Source organism: Heterodontus francisci, chromosome 5, assembly GCF_036365525.1.
Source record: "Heterodontus francisci isolate sHetFra1 chromosome 5, sHetFra1.hap1, whole genome shotgun sequence".
Classification (NCBI taxonomy): Eukaryota; Metazoa; Chordata; class Chondrichthyes; order Heterodontiformes; family Heterodontidae; genus Heterodontus; species Heterodontus francisci.
The window spans coordinates 43000956-43018999 of record NC_090375.1 but is presented as its reverse complement, the minus strand read 5'-3'; the positions used below and the strand labels follow the sequence as shown (position 1 = coordinate 43018999).

The 18044-nt window shown below is 45.4% G+C and overlaps 1 protein-coding gene across 3 annotated transcripts in view; it reads right to left on the bottom strand.

Annotated features, from left to right (window-relative positions):
• The window catches only part of fam135b (family with sequence similarity 135 member B), a 548259-nt gene that overhangs the window by 196783 nt on the left and 333432 nt on the right, over window positions 1–18044 (bottom strand). For all 3 annotated transcript variants that reach the window (XM_068031369.1, XM_068031370.1, XM_068031371.1), the window contains one exon: window positions 17062–17132. In XM_068031369.1, coding sequence (XP_067887470.1) covers window positions 17062–17132 — 71 coding nt within the window. The remainder of the gene's footprint in view (window positions 1–17061; window positions 17133–18044) is intronic.

Below are 18044 nucleotides of genomic sequence, written 5' to 3'. Positions count from 1 at the left end.
TGAAACTTCGACCACCTGGCCGGGCTCATTCCCCAATACCAGGGCCAGAATGGCCCCATCCCTAGTTGGACTATCTACATACTGTTTCAATAAGTATGCAATTTGTGAGGATGCTCCTCACAAATTCTGCCCCATCCAAGCCCCTAGCACTAAGTGAGTCCCAGTCAATATAGGGGAAGTTAAAATCACCCACCACCACTACCCTGTTACCTTTACATCTTTCCAAAATCTGTCTACATATCTGCTCCTCTACCTCCCGCTGGCTGTTGGAAGGCCTGTAGTAAACCCCCAACTTCGTGACTGCACCCTTCCTATTCCTGAGCTCCACCCATTTTGCCTCGCTGCATGACCCATCTGAGGTGTCCTCCCGCAGTACAGCTGTGATATTCTCCTTAACTAGTAATGCAACACCCCCACCCCTTTTACATCTCCCTCTATCCCGCCTGAAGCTTCTAAAGCCTGGAACATTTAGCTGCCAATCCTGCCCTTCCCTCAACCAAGTTTCTGTAATAGCAACAACATCCTAGTTCCAAGTACTAATCCAAGCTCTAAGTTCATCTGCCTTACCTGTTATACTTCTCGCATTGAAACAAATGCACTTCAAACCACCAGTCCCTCTGTGCTCAGCAACATCTCCCTGCCTGCTCTTCCTCTTAGTCCTACTGGCCTTATTTACTATGTCCTCCTCATTTATTTCACTAGCTGTCCTACTGCTCTGGTTCCCACCCCCCTGCCACACTAGTTTAAAACCTCCCGAGTGACACTAGCAAACCTTGCAGCCAGGATATTAGTGCCCCTCCAGTTTAGATGAAACCCGTCCTTCTTGTACAGGTCCCATCTGTCCCTGAAGAGAGCCCAATGGTCCAGATATCTGAAACCCTCCCTTCTACACCAGCTGCTCAGTCACGTGTTTAGCTGCACTATCTTCCTATTTCTAGCCTCACTGGCACGTGGCACAGGGAGTAAACCAGAGATTACAACCCTAGAGGTCCTGTTTTTTAGCTTACTATCTAACTCCCTAAACTCTCCCTGCAGGACCTCATCACTCTTCCTGCCTATGTCGTTGGTACCGATGTGTACCACAACCTCTGGCTGTTCACCCTCCCACTTCGGAATATCCCCTGTCCGTTCAGAGACATCCTTGACCCTGGCACCAGGGAGGCAACATACCATCCTAGAGTCTCTTTCACGCCTATCCGTGCCCCTGACTATAGAGTCCCCTTTAACTCTTGCTCTTCTGTGCTTTGTCCCTCCCTGCTGAACAACAGTGCCAGCCGTGGTGCCACTGCTCTGGCCGCTGCTGTTTTCCCCGGCTAGGCCATCGCCCCCAACAGTATCCAAAACAGTAGACTTGTTAGAGAGGGGGATAGCCAAAGGGGATTCCTGCACTGACTGCTTGCCCCTTCTAGTGGTCACCCATCTATCTGCCTGCACCTTGGGTGTAACCACTTCTTTCAATCTAATCTGTCTTTTATTTAGCAAATTAACTTAACAGTTGCTGTTAGGGTTGGAGAAGGTGAGTTTTAGACCAGCTTCAAACAGGGTTCACTCAGGCTCTGCTTGCAGCTGCACCTTGTTAATTAGATAACTGGCTTCAACCAGATTTCAGGGGGCTAGAGTCAGTCAGTATAAAAGTGAGCCAGTTGACAGTGCTGACTTTGTTTGCTCTAGAGTGCTGACTTGGGTTGCATTAGAGTGCGATAGTGGAAGTTTGGTAACTGAGGAAGTTCGGTAAGGAGGGAGCGAGGAGCTCCTTTACTTTCTACCTGTCCTCCGAGTGAGGGGAGCCGAGAGCTTCCAAAGAGCACAGCTGATTGGGAGAAGACTCAGAGGGCGGAGTTCTAGACCGGTAAGTATAAAAAAAAAAACTTACCTCTGGTAAAAAAAACCTGAAAGTGACGTCACAGAAAAACCGTGGCCTGATTGGATGGTAGGGAATTTTTTTTACTGAATTTGAAAATAAAACATTGATAAAAATTGATTAAAACCCTAATTAACTAACAAATAGAGTAACTAAACCAGAGGGAGGAGATTACTGTATTTACTTAGCATTTAATATTTATAGTAGGAATCTAGCATGAGGGACCATATAGTTAATTATAACAATTTAGGAAGGATTTAATAAGTATTTATTTATTTTAAATTAATTTATTAATTAGTGCTAGAAATGTCAGTTAGAGGGGTGAAGTGCTTCACCTGTGAGATGTGGGAGGTCCGTGACGCTTCCAGCGTTCCGGACGACTACATCTGCAGGAAGTGTACCCAGTTGCAGCTCCCAACAGACCACATGCATCGGTTGGAGCAGCAACTGGATGCACTGAGGAGCATGCATGTGGCAGAAAGTGTCATAGACAGGAGTTTTAGAGAAGTGGTTACACCCAAGGTGCAGGCAGATAGATGGGTGACCGCTAGAAGGGGCAGGCAGTCAGTGCAGGAATCCCCTGTGGCTATTCCCCTCTCTAACAAGTATACCATTTTGGATACTGTTGGGGGGGATGGCCTATCAGGAGAAAACAGCAGCAGCAGAGCAGTGGGACCACAGCTGGCACTGTTGTTCAGCAGGGAGGGACAAAGCACAGAAGAGCAATAGTTATAGGGGACTCGATAGTCAGGGGCACAGATAGGCGCTTCTGTGGTCATGAAAGAGACTACAGGATAGTATGTTGCCTCCCTGGTGCCAGGGTCAAGGATGTCTCTGAACGGACAGGGGGCATTCTGAAGGGGGTGGGGGAACAGCCAGAGGTTGTGGTACACATCGGTACCAATGACATAGGCAGAAAGAGTGATGAGGTCCTGCAGGGGGAGTTTAGGGAGTTAGGTATAAAGTTAAAAGACAGGACCTCTAGGGTTGTAATCTCGGGATTACTCCCTGTGCCACGTGCCAGTGAGGCTAGAAATAGAAAGATAGTGCAGCTAAACACGTGGCTGAGCAGCTGGTGTAGAAGGGAGGGTTTCAGATATCTGGACCATTGGGATCTCTTCAGGGACAGATGGGACCTGTACAAGAAGGACGGGTTGCATCTAAACTGGAGGGGCACAAATATCCTGGCTGCGAGGTTTGCTAGCGTCACTCTGGAGGGTTTAAACTAGTGTGGCAGAGGGGTTGGGAACCAGAGCAGTAGGACAGCAAGTGAAATAAATGAGGGGGAACTACTAAATAAGGCCAGTAGGACTGAGAGGAAGAGCAGCCAGGGAAATGTTGCAGAGCACAGCTGGACTGGTGGTCTGAAGTGCATTTGTTTCAATGCGAGAAGTATAACAGGTAAGGCAGATGAACTTAGAGCTTGGATTAGTACTTGGAACTAGGATGTTGTTGCTATTAGAGACTTGGTTGAGGGAAGGGCAGGATTGGCAGCTAAATGTTCCAGGATTTAGAAGCTTCAGGCGGGATAGAGGGGGATGTAAAAGGGGTGGGGGTGTTGCATTGCTTGTTAAGGAGAATATCACAGCTGTACTGTGGGAGGATACCTCGGAGGGGTTGTGCAGCGAGGCAATATGGGTGGAGCTCAGGAATAGGAAGGGTGCAGTCACTATTTTGGGGGTTTACTACAGGCCTTCCAACAGCCAGCGGGAGGTAGAGGAGCAGATATGTAGACAGATTTTGGAAAGATATAAAGGTCTTTGTAACAGGGTTGTAGTGGTGGGTGATTTTAACTTCCCCTATATTGACTGGGACTCACTTAGTGCTCGGGGCTTGGATGGGGCAGAACATGTAAGGAGCATCCAGGAGGGCTTCTTGAAACAATATGTAGATAGTCCAACTAGGGATGGGGCTGTACTGGACCTGGTATTGAGGAATGAGCCCGGCCAGGAGGTCGAAATTTCAGTAGGGGAGCATTTTGGGAACAGTGACCCTAATTCCGTAAGTTTTTAGGTACTTGTGGATAAGGATAGGATTTGTCCTCGGGTGAAGGTGCTAAATTGGGGGAAGGCTAATTATAACAATATTAGACAGGAACTGAAGAAATTCGATTGGGGGCGGCTGTTTGAGGGTAAATCAACATCTGACATGTGGGAGTCTTTCAAACGTAAGTTAATTGGAATCCAGGACCAGCATATTCCTGTGAGGAAGAAGGATAAGTTTGGCAAGTTTGGTAACATTGGATAACGCGGGATATTGTGAGCCTAGTCAAAAAGAAAAAGGAAGCATTCGTATGGGCTGGAAGGCTAGGAACAGCCGAATCCCTTGAGGAACGTAAGCAAGGAATCAGGAGGGCTATAAGGGGTCATGAAAAGTCATTGGCAAACAGGATTAAGGAAAATCCCAAGGCTTTTTATACATATATAAAGATCAAGAGGGGAACTAGGGAAAGGGTTGGCCCACTCAAGGACAGACAAGGGAATCTACGTGTGGAGCCAGAGGAAATGGGCGAGGTACTAAATGAGTACTTTGTATCAGTATTTACCAAAGAGAAGGACTTGGTGGATGATGAGCCTAGGGAAGCGAGTGTAGATAGTCTCAGTCATCTCATTATCAAAAAGGAGGAGGTGTTGGGTGTCTTGCAAAGCATTAAGGTAGATAAGTCCCCAGGGCCTGATGGGATCTACCCCATAATACTGAGGGAGGCAAGGGAAGAAATTGCTGGGGCCTTGACAGAAATCTTTGCATCCTCATTGGCTGCAGCTGAGGTCCCAGAGGACTGGAGAATAGCCAATGTTGTTCCTTTGTTTAAGAAGGGTAGCAAGGATAATCCAGGAAATTATAGGCCGGTGAGCCTGACATCAGTGGCAGGGAAACTATTAGAGAGGATTCTTCAGGACAGGATTTACTCCCATTTGGAAACAAACAAACTTATTAGCGAGCGACAGCATGGTTTTGTGAAGGGGAGGTCATGTCTCACTAATTTGATTGAGTTTTTTGAGGAAGTGACAAAGATGATTGATGAAGGAAGGGCAGTGGATGTTATCTATTTGGACTTCAGTAAAGCCTTTGACAAGGTCCCTCATGGCAAACTGGTACTAAAGGTGAAGTCACACGGGATCAGAGGTGAGCTGGCAAGATGGATACAGAACTGGCTCTGTCTTCGAAGACAGAGGGGAGCAGTGGAAGGGTGCTTTTCTGAATGGAGGGATTTGACTAGTGGTGTTCCGCAGGGATCAGTGCTGGGACCTTTGCTGTTTGTAGTATATATAAATGATTTGGAGGAAAATGTAGCTGGTCTGATTAGTAAGTTTGCGGACGACACAAAGTTTGGTGGAGTTGCGGATAGTGTTGATGTTTGTCAGAGGATACAGCAGGATATAGATCGGTTCGAGACTTGGGCGGAGAAATGGCAGATAGAGTTTAACCCGGACAAATGTGAGGTAATGTATTTTAAAAGGTCTAATACAGGTGGGAAGTATACAGTAAATGGCAGAACCCTCAGGACGATTGACAGGCAGAGAGATCTGGGCGTACAGGTCCACAGGTCACTGAAAGTGGCAACGCAGGTGGATAAGGTAGTCAAGAAGGCATACAGCATGCTTGCTTTCATCGGTCGGGGCATAGAGTATAAGAATTGGCAAGTCATGCTGCAGCTGTACAGAACTTTAGTCAGGCCACACCTAGAATATTGCGTGCAATTCTGGTCGCCACACTACCAGAAGGATATGGAGGCTTTGGAGAGGGTGCAGAAGAGGTTTACCAGGATGTTGCCTAGTCTGGAGGGCATTAGCTATGAGGAGAGGTTGGATAAACTCAGATTGTTTTCACTGGAACGACGGAGGTGGAGGGGCGACATGATAGAGGTTTACAAAGTTGTGAGCGGCATGGACAGAGTGGATAGTCAGAAGCTTTTTCCCAGGGTGGAACAGTCAGTTACTAGGGGACATAGGTTTAAGGTGAGAGGGGCAAAGTTTAGGGGGGATGTGCGAGGCAAGTTCTTTACACAGAGGGTGGTGAGTGCCTGGAACTTGCTGCTGGGGGAGGTAGTGGAAGCAGGTACGATAGTGACGTTTAAGAGGCATCTTGACAAATACATGAATAGGATGGGAATAGAGGGATACGGTCCCCGGAAGTGCAGAAGGTTTTAGTTTAGGCAGGCATCAAGATCGGTGCAGGCTTGGATGGCCGAATGGCCTGTTCCTGTGCTGTACTGTTCTTTCTTCTTGTTCTTTATTCTCTGCTACCTAGAAGAACAAGGGCAGCAGATGCGTGGGAACACCACCACCTGCAAGTTCCCCTCAAAACCACACACCATCCTGACCTGGAACTATATCGCCGATCCTTTACTGTCGCTGGGTCAAAATCCTGGAACTGCCTTCCTAAAAGCACTGTGGATGTACCAACCCCACCTATGGACTGCAGAAGGTTCACCACCACCTTCTCAAGAGCAATTGGGGATGGGCAATAAATGCTAGCCAGCAATGCCCGCATCCCCTGAATGAATAAAAAAGTGTAAAGTTATTTATTTTGGTAGGAAGAATGAGGACAGGCAATATAAAACAAAGGGTACAATTCTAAAGTGGGTGCAGGAGCTGAGGAACCTGGGGTATATGTGCACAAATCCTTGAAGGTTGCAGGGCAGGATGAGAAGGTGGTTAATAAAGCATACGAGATCCTGGGCTTCTTAAATAGGGGCATATCGTACAGAAGGAAGGAAGTTATGCTAAACCTACATAATGCACAGGTTTGGCCTCAACTGGAGGACTGTGTCCAGTCTGGGCACCACACGTTAGGAAGGATGTAAAGGCATTTGAGAGGGTACAGAAAAGATTCACAAGAATGGTTCCAGGGATGAGGAACTTTAGTTACGTGCATAGACTGGAGAAACTGGGGTGTTCTCCTTGGAGAGGCGAAGATCAAGAGGAGATTTGATAGAAGTGTTCAAAATATTGAGGGGTCTGCACAGAGTAGATAGGGAGAAACTGTTCCCATTGGTAGACGGATCAAGAACCGGAGGACACCAAGTTGAGGTGAATGGCAAAGGAACCAAATGCGACACGAGGAAAAACTTGTTTACGCAGTGAGTGGTTAGGATCTTGAATGCCCTGCCCGAGAGTGTGGTTCAACAGAGGCTTTCAAAAAATAACTGGATAATTATCTGGAGAAAATAAAATGGCAGTGCTACAGGAAAAGGCAGGGGAGTGGGACAAGATGAGTTGCTCTTGTAGAAAGCCAGCATGGCTAAATGGCCTCCTTCTGTGCTGTAACTATTCTACGATTCTGGGACTCGAAATCAAATTTGGGACATTATAGACTGAATTTCTTGTACTTGGTACTGCCTTTGTTTGCTAGACAGCAATGAAACGCTGTGTAAATGGTGTCTATAGAAAGCTATACTTCCCCACTAGCCTTCGGCTCCATAGAGCATAGAGTGGGGCGGCACAGTGGCGCAGTGGTTAGCACCGCAGCCTCACAGCTCCAGGGACCCGGGTTCGATTCTGGGTACTGCCTGTGTAGAGTTTGCAAGTTCTCCCTGTGTCTGCGTGGGTTTTCTCCGGGTGCTCCGGTTTCCTCCCACAAGCCAAAAGACTTGCAGGTTGATAGGTAAATTGTCCATTATAAATTGTCACCAGTATAGGTAGGTGGTAGGGAAATATAGGGACAGGTGGGGATGTTTGTTGGGAATATGGGATTCGTGTAGGATTAGTATAAATGGGTGGTTGATGTTCGGCACAGACTCGGTGGGCCGAAGGGCCTGTTTCAGTGCTGTATCTCTAATCTAATCCAGAGCAGTCGACATAAATGACTATTCCATCGATCCATATCGTTTCTCCCCAATGCCACCCACTCCTGCAACCTCCACCCCACTGCCAGAACAACAATTCCTTGATGAACACCTGCAATGTGCTCCTTGATCACTTTCTATCCCTTTTTATCATCCACTCCTCTGCAATATCATTCATACTTACAGACAGAATCACAGAATTGTTAGAGCACAGAAGGAAGCCATTCGACCCATCCTGCCCGCACCGGATTTCTGAAAAAGCAACTCCCTCACTTCCATATTCATAGAGACGTAGAGTTATACAGCACAGAAACAGGCCCTTCGGCACATCCTGTCCGTACCGGCCTATCTATTATAATTCCAGTTTCCCACACTTGGCCCATAGCCTTGTATGCTATGGCAGTTCAAGTGTTCATCTAAATACTTCTTGTGAGGGTTCCTGCCTCTACCACCCCTTCAGGCAGTGTGTTCCAGATTCCAAACACCGTCTGGGTGAAAAATCTTTTCCTCAAATCCCCTCCAAACCTCCTGCCCCTTATCTTAAATCTATGCCCACTGGTCATTGACATCACTGCAAAGGGAAAAACGTATCTTCCTATCTATGCCCCTCATAATATTGTACACCTCAATCAGGTCCCCCTTCAGCCTTCTGGGCTCTAAGGAAAACAACCCTAGCCTATCGAGTCTCTCTTCATAGCAGAAATACTCCAGCCCAGGCAAGCTCTCCAGTGCAATCACATCCTTCCTATAGTGTGGTGACCAGCACTGTACACAGTACTCCAGCTGTGGCCTAACTTGCATTTTATACAGCTCCATTATAACCTCCCTGCTCTTATATTCTATGCCTCAGCTAATAAAGGCAAGTATCCCATATGCCTTCCCAACCATCTTATCTACCTGTGCTGCTGCCTTCAGTGATCTATGGACAAGTACACCAAGGTCCCTCTGACTCTCTGTACTTCCTAGGGTCCTACCATCTATTGTATATTCCCTTGCCTTGTTGGTCCTCCCAAAATGCAATACCTCACACTTCTCAGGATTAAATTCCATCTGCCGCTGCTCTGCACATCTTACCAGCCCATCTATATTGTCCTGTAATCTAAGGCATTTCTCCTCACTATTTACGACACCATCAATTTTCGTGTCATCTGCGAACTTACTGATCATACCTCCTACATTCACATCTAAATCATTAATGTACACTACAAACATCAAGGGTCCCAGCACTGATCCCTGCGGTACAGGCTTCCACTTACAAAAACAACCCTCAACCATCACCCTCTGCCTCCTGCCACTGAGCCAATTTTGGATCCAATTTGCCAAATTTCCCTGGATCCCATGGGCTCTTACCTTCTTAACCAATCTCCCATGCGGGACCTTATCAAAAGCCTTACTGAAGTCCATACAGATGACATCAACTGCTTTACCGTCATCTACACTCCTATTCACCTCCTTGAAAAATTCAATCAAGTTTGTCAGACATAATCTCCCCCTGACAAAGCTATGCTGACTATCCTTGATTAATCCCTGCCTCTCCAAGTAGAGGTTAATTCTGTCCCTCAGAATTTTTTCCAATAGTTTCCCTACCACTCACGTTAGACTCACCAGCCTATAATTACCTGGTCTATCCCTACTACACTTTTTGAATAATGGTATCACATTCACTGTCCTCCCGTCCTCTGGCACCTCTCCTGTGGCCAGAGAGGATTTGAAAATTTGTGTCAGAGCCCCTGCTATCTCCTCCCTTGCCTCACGTAGCAGCCTGGTACACATCTCTTCTGCGCCTGGGAATTTATCCACTTTTAAGCCCACTAAAACCGCTAATACCTCCACCCTTTCAATGCTGATTTGTTCAAGTATATCACAATCCCCCTCCCTGATCTCTCCACCTATATTGTGCTTCTCCATAGTGAACATAGATGAAAAGTAATCATTTAAAACCTCACCTATGTCCTCTGGCTCCACATACAGATTGCCACTTTGGTCCTTAATGGGCCATACTCTTTGCCTGGTTATCCTCTTGCCCTTAATATTCTTATAAAATGCCTTAGGCTTTTCCTTTATCTTGCCCACCAGTGTTTTTTCACGTCCCCTCTTTGCTCTACAATTACTTTTTTAAGTACCCCCCTACACTTTCTATACTCCTCTAGGGCCTCCATTGTTTTCAGCCCCCTGAATCTGCCATAAGCCTCCTTTTTTTCCCCTTATCCAATCCTCTATATCCTTTGAAATCCAGGGTTCCCTGGACTTGTTGGTCCTACCCTTTGCCTTTATGGGAACATGTTGGCCCTGAACTCTCACTATTTCCTTTTTGAATGACTCCCACTGGTCGGATGTAGACTTTCCCACAAGTAGCTGCTCCCAGTCCACTTTGGCCAGATCCTGTTTTATCATATTGAAATCGGGCTTCCCCCAATTCAGTACCTTTATTTCTGGTCCATCTTTGTCCTTTTCCATAACTACCTTAAATCTTAGAGTTTTGGCCACTATCCCTGAAATGTTCCCCCACTGACACTTCGACCAATTGTCTGGCTTCATTCCCTAAGATTAGGTCCAGTATCAACCCTTCTCATGTAGCACTTTCTACGTACTGGCTCAAAAAGCTCTCCTGCATGCACTTTAGGAATTCCGCCCTCTTTAAGCCTTTTGCACTAAGACTGTCCCAGTTAATATTGGGGAAGTTGAAATCCCCTACTATTATTCCCCCATTATTTTTACACCTCTGAGATTTGCCTACATATCTGCTCCTCTATCTCTCCTGACTGTTTGAGGGCCTCTAGTACACTCCCAGCCAAGTGATTGCCTCCTTTTTATTTTTAAGTTCTACCCATATGGCCTCATTTGAGGAACCTTCTGTGATATCATCCCTCCTTACTGCAGTAATTGACTCCTTGATCAATAGTGCAATGCCACCTCTTCTTTCCCCACCGCCCCCCCATCTCGCCTGAAGATTCTATACCCTGGAATATTGAGCTGTCAGTCATGCTCTTCCCTCAACCATGTCTCTGTGATAGCAATATCATATTCCCATGTGTTAATCAATGCCCTCAATTCATCTGCCTTATTAGTAAGACTCCTTGTGTTAAAATAGTTGCAATCCAGCCTTGCATTATTCACTTGTGTCTTAATAGGTCTATATTTGCACTGCCTTCCAGACTTATTTAGTTTCTCTTCTATATTTGGCAGTGCATCATCCCTACTGTACCTCCACTCTGTATCCCATCCCTCTGCCAAATTAGTTTAACCGCACCCCCCAACAGCACTAGCAAACCTCCCTGCTAAGATGTTGGTCCCGTTCCGGTTTCGGTGCAACCCGTCCAACATGTACAGACCCTACCTTCGCCAGAAAAAGAGCCAGTGATCCAGGAAACTAAAGCACTCCTTCCTGCACCATCTCTTCTGCCACGCATTCATGTGCTCTATCCTCCTATTCCTATATTCACTAGCACATGGCACCAGCAGTAATCCAGAGATTACAACCTTTGAGGTCCTGCTTTTTAATCTGATACCTAGCTCCCTAAATTCTTGTTGCAGGATCTCATCCCTTTTTCTACCTTTGTCGTTGGTACCAATGTGAACCATGACCTCTGACTGTTCACCTTCCCTCTTCAGAATGTCCTGCAGCCTCTCCGTGACATCCATGACCCGAGCACCAGGGAGGCAACATACCATCCCGGAGTCACATTTGTGCTCACAGAAATGCCTATCTGTACCCCTTACGATAGAATCCCCTATCACTATAGCTCTCCCACTCTTTTTCCTCTCCTCCTGTGCAGCTGAGCCACCCGTGGTGCCACAGACTTGGCTCTTGCTGCATTCCCCTGAGAAGCTATCTCCACAAACAGTATCCAAAGCAGAGAATCTGGTGTAGAGAGGGAGAAGGATCCAGGGGACTCCTGCACTACCTGCCTAGTTCTTCTACTCTGTCTGCCGGTCACCCATTGCCTTTCTGCCTGAGCAGTCTTTACCTGCGGTGTGACCACCTCCCTGTATGTGCCATCCACAAAGATCTCAGCCTTGCGGATGCTCCACAGTGTCCCCAGCCGCTGCTCCACATATGAAATGCGGATTTCGAGTAGCTGCAGCTGGAGACACGTGCACATGTGTTCGCCCTGGACACTGGAAGTGTCCCAGATATCCCACATTGCACAAGAGGAGCACTCCACGCTGCCAAGCTGCCCTGCTATGACTTACCCTTAATTTGCTCCCTTAAATTACTCAAAAATTAGAGATTATTTACACGAGGGACCTTGATTCCCTAAAAAACACTACTTGCAATATAAAAACACTGTAGACCTTACCTTCCTGTTTACTTTAGTTACTTACCCAGCTTACCTGTATACTCACCCCAGCAGCTCTCTGTTTCCCTGCTCACTCTGTTGATTGACTCTGATGTCACTTTTCGATTTTCCCCTGGCTCTGCTCCCGCTGTGTTTTCTCTCTCTCTGGTCTCTGACTCTGTTCCTTTTGGTGCACTTTTTAAAGCTTCGCTCCTGCTGTGTTTTTTCTCTCTCTCTCTGGACTCCCCGCATGTTCTTCCTTTTCATATAACTGTCTAATTCCCTTTTGAATGCTTCAATTGAACCTGCCTCCACCACGTTCTCGGGCAGCACATTCCAGACCTTAACCACTTGCTGCGTGAAAAAGCTTATTTATTTATTTATTTAGTGATACAGCACTGAAACAGGCCCTTCGGCCCACCGAGTCTGTGCCGACCATCAACCACCCATTTATACTAATCCCACATTAATCCCATATTCCCACCACATCTCCTCAATTCCCCTACCACCTACCTATACTAGGGGCAATTTATAATGGCCTATTAACCTATCAATCTGCAAGTCTTTGGCTGTGGGAGGAAACCGGAGCACCCGGCGAAAACCCACGCAGTCACAGGGAGAATTTGCAAACTCCGCACAGGCAGTACCCAGAATTGAACCCGGGTCGCTGGAGCTGTGAGGCTGCGGTGCTAACCACTGCGCCACTGTGCTTTTCCTCATGTCACTTTTGCTTCTCTTACCAAATGCTTTAAATCTGTGCCCTCTTGTTCTCGATCCTTTCACAAGTGGGAACAGTTTCTCACTGTCTACTCTGTCCAGACCCCACATGATTTTGAATATCTCTATCAAATCACCTCTCCGCCTTCTCTTCTCCAAAGAAAACAGTCCTAACTTCTCCAGTGTATTTTCATAACCCAAGTTCCTCATCCCTGGAACCATTTTTGTGATTGTTTTCTGTACCCTCTCCAATGCCCCCACGCCTTTCCTCAAGTGCGGTGCCCAGAATTGGAAGCAATATTCCAGCTGAGGCCGCACTAGTGTCTTATACAAGTTCAACATAACTTCCTTGCTCTTGTGCTCTATGCCCCTATTAATAAAGCCTATGGAACTGTATGCTTCATTAACCGCTCTCTGAATCGGTCCTGCCACCTTCAACGACTTATGCACATATACACCTGCTCCTGCACCCACTTTAGAATCATACCGTTTATTCTATATTGTCTCTCCATGTTCTTCCTACCAAAATGAATCACTTCACATTTCCTTGCATTGAATTCATCTGCCACCTGTCTGCCCATTTCACCAACTTGTCTATGTCCTTTTGAAGTTCTACACTATCCTCCTCACAGTTCACGACATTTCCAAGTTTCGTATCATCTGCAAACTTTGAAATTGTGCCCTGTACACCACGGTCTACCTCATTAATATATATCAGGAAAAGCAAGGGTCCCAACACTGATCCCTGGGGAACTCTACTACAAACCTTCCTCCAGCCCGAGAAACATCCATTAACCACTACTCTCTGTCTCCTGTCACTCAGCCAGTTTCATATCCATGTCACTACCGTCCCTTTTATTCCATGAGCTACAAGTTTGCTCACAGGTCTGTTGTGTGGCACTGTATAAAATGCCTTTTGAAAGTCCATGTACACCACATCAACAGCATTGCCCTCATCAACCCTCTCTGTTACCTCCTCAAAAAAACTCTTGCAAGTTCGTTAAACATGATTTTCCCTTAAGAAAACCATGCTGGCTTTCCTCAATTAACTCACATTTATCCATGTGATTTTGTCTTGAATTATTTTTTCTAGAGGTTTTCCCACCACCGAAGTTAAACTGAGTGGTCTGTAGTTCCTAATGTATATGATGCCAACTCTACCTTTTCTCTCCATCCTTCATTCCATGACTCCACTGTACTACTCAACTACCTGAATGATATCAAGTCTTGAATTAGCCAGTTTCTTTCAGCTCAACACTGGCAGAATTAAAGTGGATTAAAGCAGCTTGCTAATATGGATCCTGACATCTGCAGCCTTCGGGCTGAATTTTATCAGCGTGCCGTGCGATCCACGGCAGCATGCTGTGAGGTCGCCAGCCTTCTGACACGATATTACGTGCGGGGGCTCATTTAAATGGAGGGGGTGCAGTGGCTATCCCCAGTAACATAGAGGCGGCGGGCGTCGTGTTCCCAGCAATGGCGTCCGGCACCACCGCGCAGGCGCCGGTGCCATTTTTAAAGGGCTTCAAGCCCTTCAGGAGAGATTTAAATATTTAAAGGTTCTGGTTTTATAAAAATTTCAATCAAAGTTTAATTTAACTTTGAGTCCCCTCTCCTACATTCCCCCGCCTCCCGCCCCACTGAGTACTCAATGCATAAATTGACCTATACCCCCAAAAAAACACTTGAAATTCTGAACTTTCCCCCCCAGATTTCTGCATCTTTGACCCTTAGCCCCTTCCCACCATCCCCACAACCAATAGGAATAGTTTTCCCCTCTCCCCATACCCTCCCGCCATGATAACTTTCGTTCTCCCCCATCCCCACCAGTGTCTCGCCTCAGAACACCGTACAGCGTTCCGAAGGCACGCGAGTTGTGGCTGGAGCCCGTAATATCGTCGTGGAACAGCCACCTGGTCCAGGTAAGTTTATTACCATTTATTTTAATGCAACATTGCAACACTGAACTTTTATTCAGATGGCCACATGACTATGAGGTCTCACAATCCATACATGGGTTAAATTTAAAAAAAATAAGAATTATAATAAAGTTATGCAGTTGCCTGATTTGGGTCCCTCTTCATCTCCATTTTTTTTGTTCAAACAGTAAATGTGAGAATGGTCTTGATGGCTCATTAGATTAGCTGGCACTAACTGAGCCAGGATGGCAGTAAATCCCAACAATTAGCCTCAATGACAGATTAGGTAAGTGAAAACTAGTCAGGGTTCTGGTAGTGACATGCTTGCTGGAAAGGTCATGTGCTTCAACAGTAAGTGAAGACTGGATTAAGATTCTTTTGTCACTCTCCTCGTCCACAGTTCAACAGCCTTGACTGAGTATCAAGACTCAAAAAGACAGTATGGCCAATTGGAAGGAGATTGTTTCCATTTTGAGAGCAATTTCCAAATATTCGTCACAACTTTAGAAGAGGGGACAGAATTTGGTGAAATGAATGCTAAATGTACTGGAAGAAGTGAACAAGAGGAACTCCAGAGCCTGATAACATAAGGTAGCTGAATTAAATTCCATGTATACACCAGCATATAATTTCAGTACTTTTTATATTTACTTCTCCTAGTATATATCATTTCAGAGTATTCATGAATATGGGGCCAAAATAATAGCTTCAAAATATCCAGATAAACAGGCCAACTACTAAAAATTTAAATTAAATATTTGACATTAGGAACTTAAGGCCTGCTACCTGACCCGAACCCGACGGGACCCGACGACATGTGTCGGGTTCGGGTCGAGTCGGGGCCCTCTTCCAGGTCCGGCTTTCAGCCTCGAGTCAGGGTTGTGCTTTGGTCGGTTCGGGCCGGACACACACGGTAAGTGCTCTGCCGGTAAGTATTAAAAATAAAAAACTTAGCTGAGCTGGGAGCTCGGGACGAAACTGAATCTGTGCAGCGAGCGAGTGACGTCACTATGATGTCATCATGCATGCGCTGCAGCTTCGTGGAGCTTCCCAGTCAAAAGGTAAATAAAGGGATAGTCAGGTCGGGCTCGGGTCGGGTCGAGTGGGGTTGGGCTCGGGTCAGGCCGGGCTCGGGGCGAAATTGGAGGGACTCTGGTCGGGCTCGGGTCCGCTGTGGATCAGTCGGGTTCTTTTTCCTGACCTAAGCAGGCCTTTATTAGGAACAGCCAGATAGCAATGAAAGGTTCACACACAAAATTTTTATGAGCCTTCTTTAGAGTATTCATTTATTCTGATGCGATACAGCTTTTTTTTTTACTGCTTTGGCATCTAACTGCCAGAGTTTTGAGAAATGGTTACACTGATTTTTTTTTTTGATAACTCGCCATTCAAAGTGCTGGTTAAATTGCTGTAAATTGATACTGCTGTAAAACCATGAAACAAGAATTTCAGAACATGTACTGAAAATGCTCATGGGAACGATGATGGAACCTTCAGATCACAACCTTTTCCCTGATTTTTCACACCATTAACTCAAATAACCCAATACTGGAAAACATCAGGATATTAGTTGCTAAACATTTAGCCAATTAAGTGTAGAAGAATAAGCAAGGACAGATTTATGATTTCAACAAATCCTCTAATTAATAAATTAGACATCCTTAATGTACCAATGAACTTGTCTGTCTTCTCATAACTTGAGCTGAATTATTTTTAGGTTAGCTTCTAGCAAACAAACAAAAGAGAAAACAATGTCCTTTATATAACACTTTTACATCCTCAGGACATCACAAAGGGCTTCACAGCCAATTAATTACTTTTGAAGTACAGTCACTGTTATTTAGGCAAACACAGCAACCAATTTGCACACATGTTCCCACAGACAGTATGAAGACAAATAACTAGTGAATCTGTTTTGAACAAAGAACAGCACAGGAACAGGCCATTCGGCCCTCCAAGCCTGCGCCGATCTTGATGCCTGCCTAAACTAAAACCTTCTGCACTTCCGGGGACCGTATCCCTCTATTCCCATCCGATTCATGTATTTGTCAAGATGCCTCTTAAACGTCATTATCGTACCTGCTTCCACCACCTCCCCTGTGATGTGTTTGGTGATGTGTTTGAGAGTTGACTGTTGGTTAGGACAACTGGTGAACTCCAAATAGTGCCATGTGATTTCTGTATTTATCTGGATAAGCAAATACAGTCTCAGTTTAACATCATCTTCTAACAATGCAGCACTCCCCCAGAACTGTAGTGAAGTGTCAGCCTAGATTTGTGTGGTTAACTCCAGGTGTGGTTAAGCAGCAAGAATGCCACCAATGAATACTAAGTGTCAGCTAATCAAACAGGCTACTGATGGAGGGAAAAATAATAATTCTGAACTGACAACGATGTATAACGAGCAATGGCAGACAGATGATCCCATTTCGCACCAATAATTCATCAGAATTCACATTTTTTTTCAGTGAGAAGTAACACAAAGATATTACTCACTGCTGTTCAGAGTCAGTGAAATGCAGGTCAAGCTTCAGCTGAAAGTCCACTTCATTCAACGCCTCTTCCACCTGCAAAATGAGTTTTAGAAATAAAAAAAGATTGATCTCCAAAGAGAAAGAATCTAAAATTAAGATAATGGTTTAGTCGGTAATTGTAGTGTAGAATTAAACCACACAGACCAAAAATCGCTGTTCCGTATTGAGCTAACTGATCTACGCTCAGCCAAGTAGTTTATAAAATGTTTTGTCGCTTCTTCACCAGGAATCACTTCTGAGGTTTCCTTTCAATGAAACTGATAGACTATTATCCCTCCTGAAGCTACTTCAAATTGTTAGATCAGCATACCCTCCAATCCAAGAAATCAAACCTCTAGGAAACCATGGAGCCTAGGACAGGGACAGATGTGATAGTGAGCCATATTATGTTGTAAATGAAGAATACCTAGCCGATGAGAATTATTGTCCATGTGTGTTGTAAAGGTTTTAGTTCACAAATTAATCTTGGTGTGTCTAAGGTTAGATTTCAAGAAAATAAATTGGACCCGGTGACGTTTGATGAAGGTCATACAATTATATTTTTATCTGTGTTACGAACAAATCGTGAAACATTTTTTTCTCTCTGAACAAAGTTCCCTGTTTTTATATAGTAATCTGTAATGGAGGTTTATAATTCTCCAAGCACATACTAACTCAATAAATGCACATTCATTGGAAGTAGGCGATTACCTATGGGTAAAGCCCTACCAAATTCATGGCATGAAAGATGTATCTTGCCCTGTGAAATCTCAGGTCCTATGTGAAATCAGCCATTTTGAGCATTTTACTAATTGACACAAGGTTGAACTCGCTGACTACTGGACATGTTGCGAACATCGTGTATTTTAGTGATTGACAAAAGGCTCAACTTGCTGATTGGTAGATGAGGGAAAGCTTCCAGTGTAGTTTTGAGAGTAACAGTCTCAAGTGTTAGTAGACAAATCA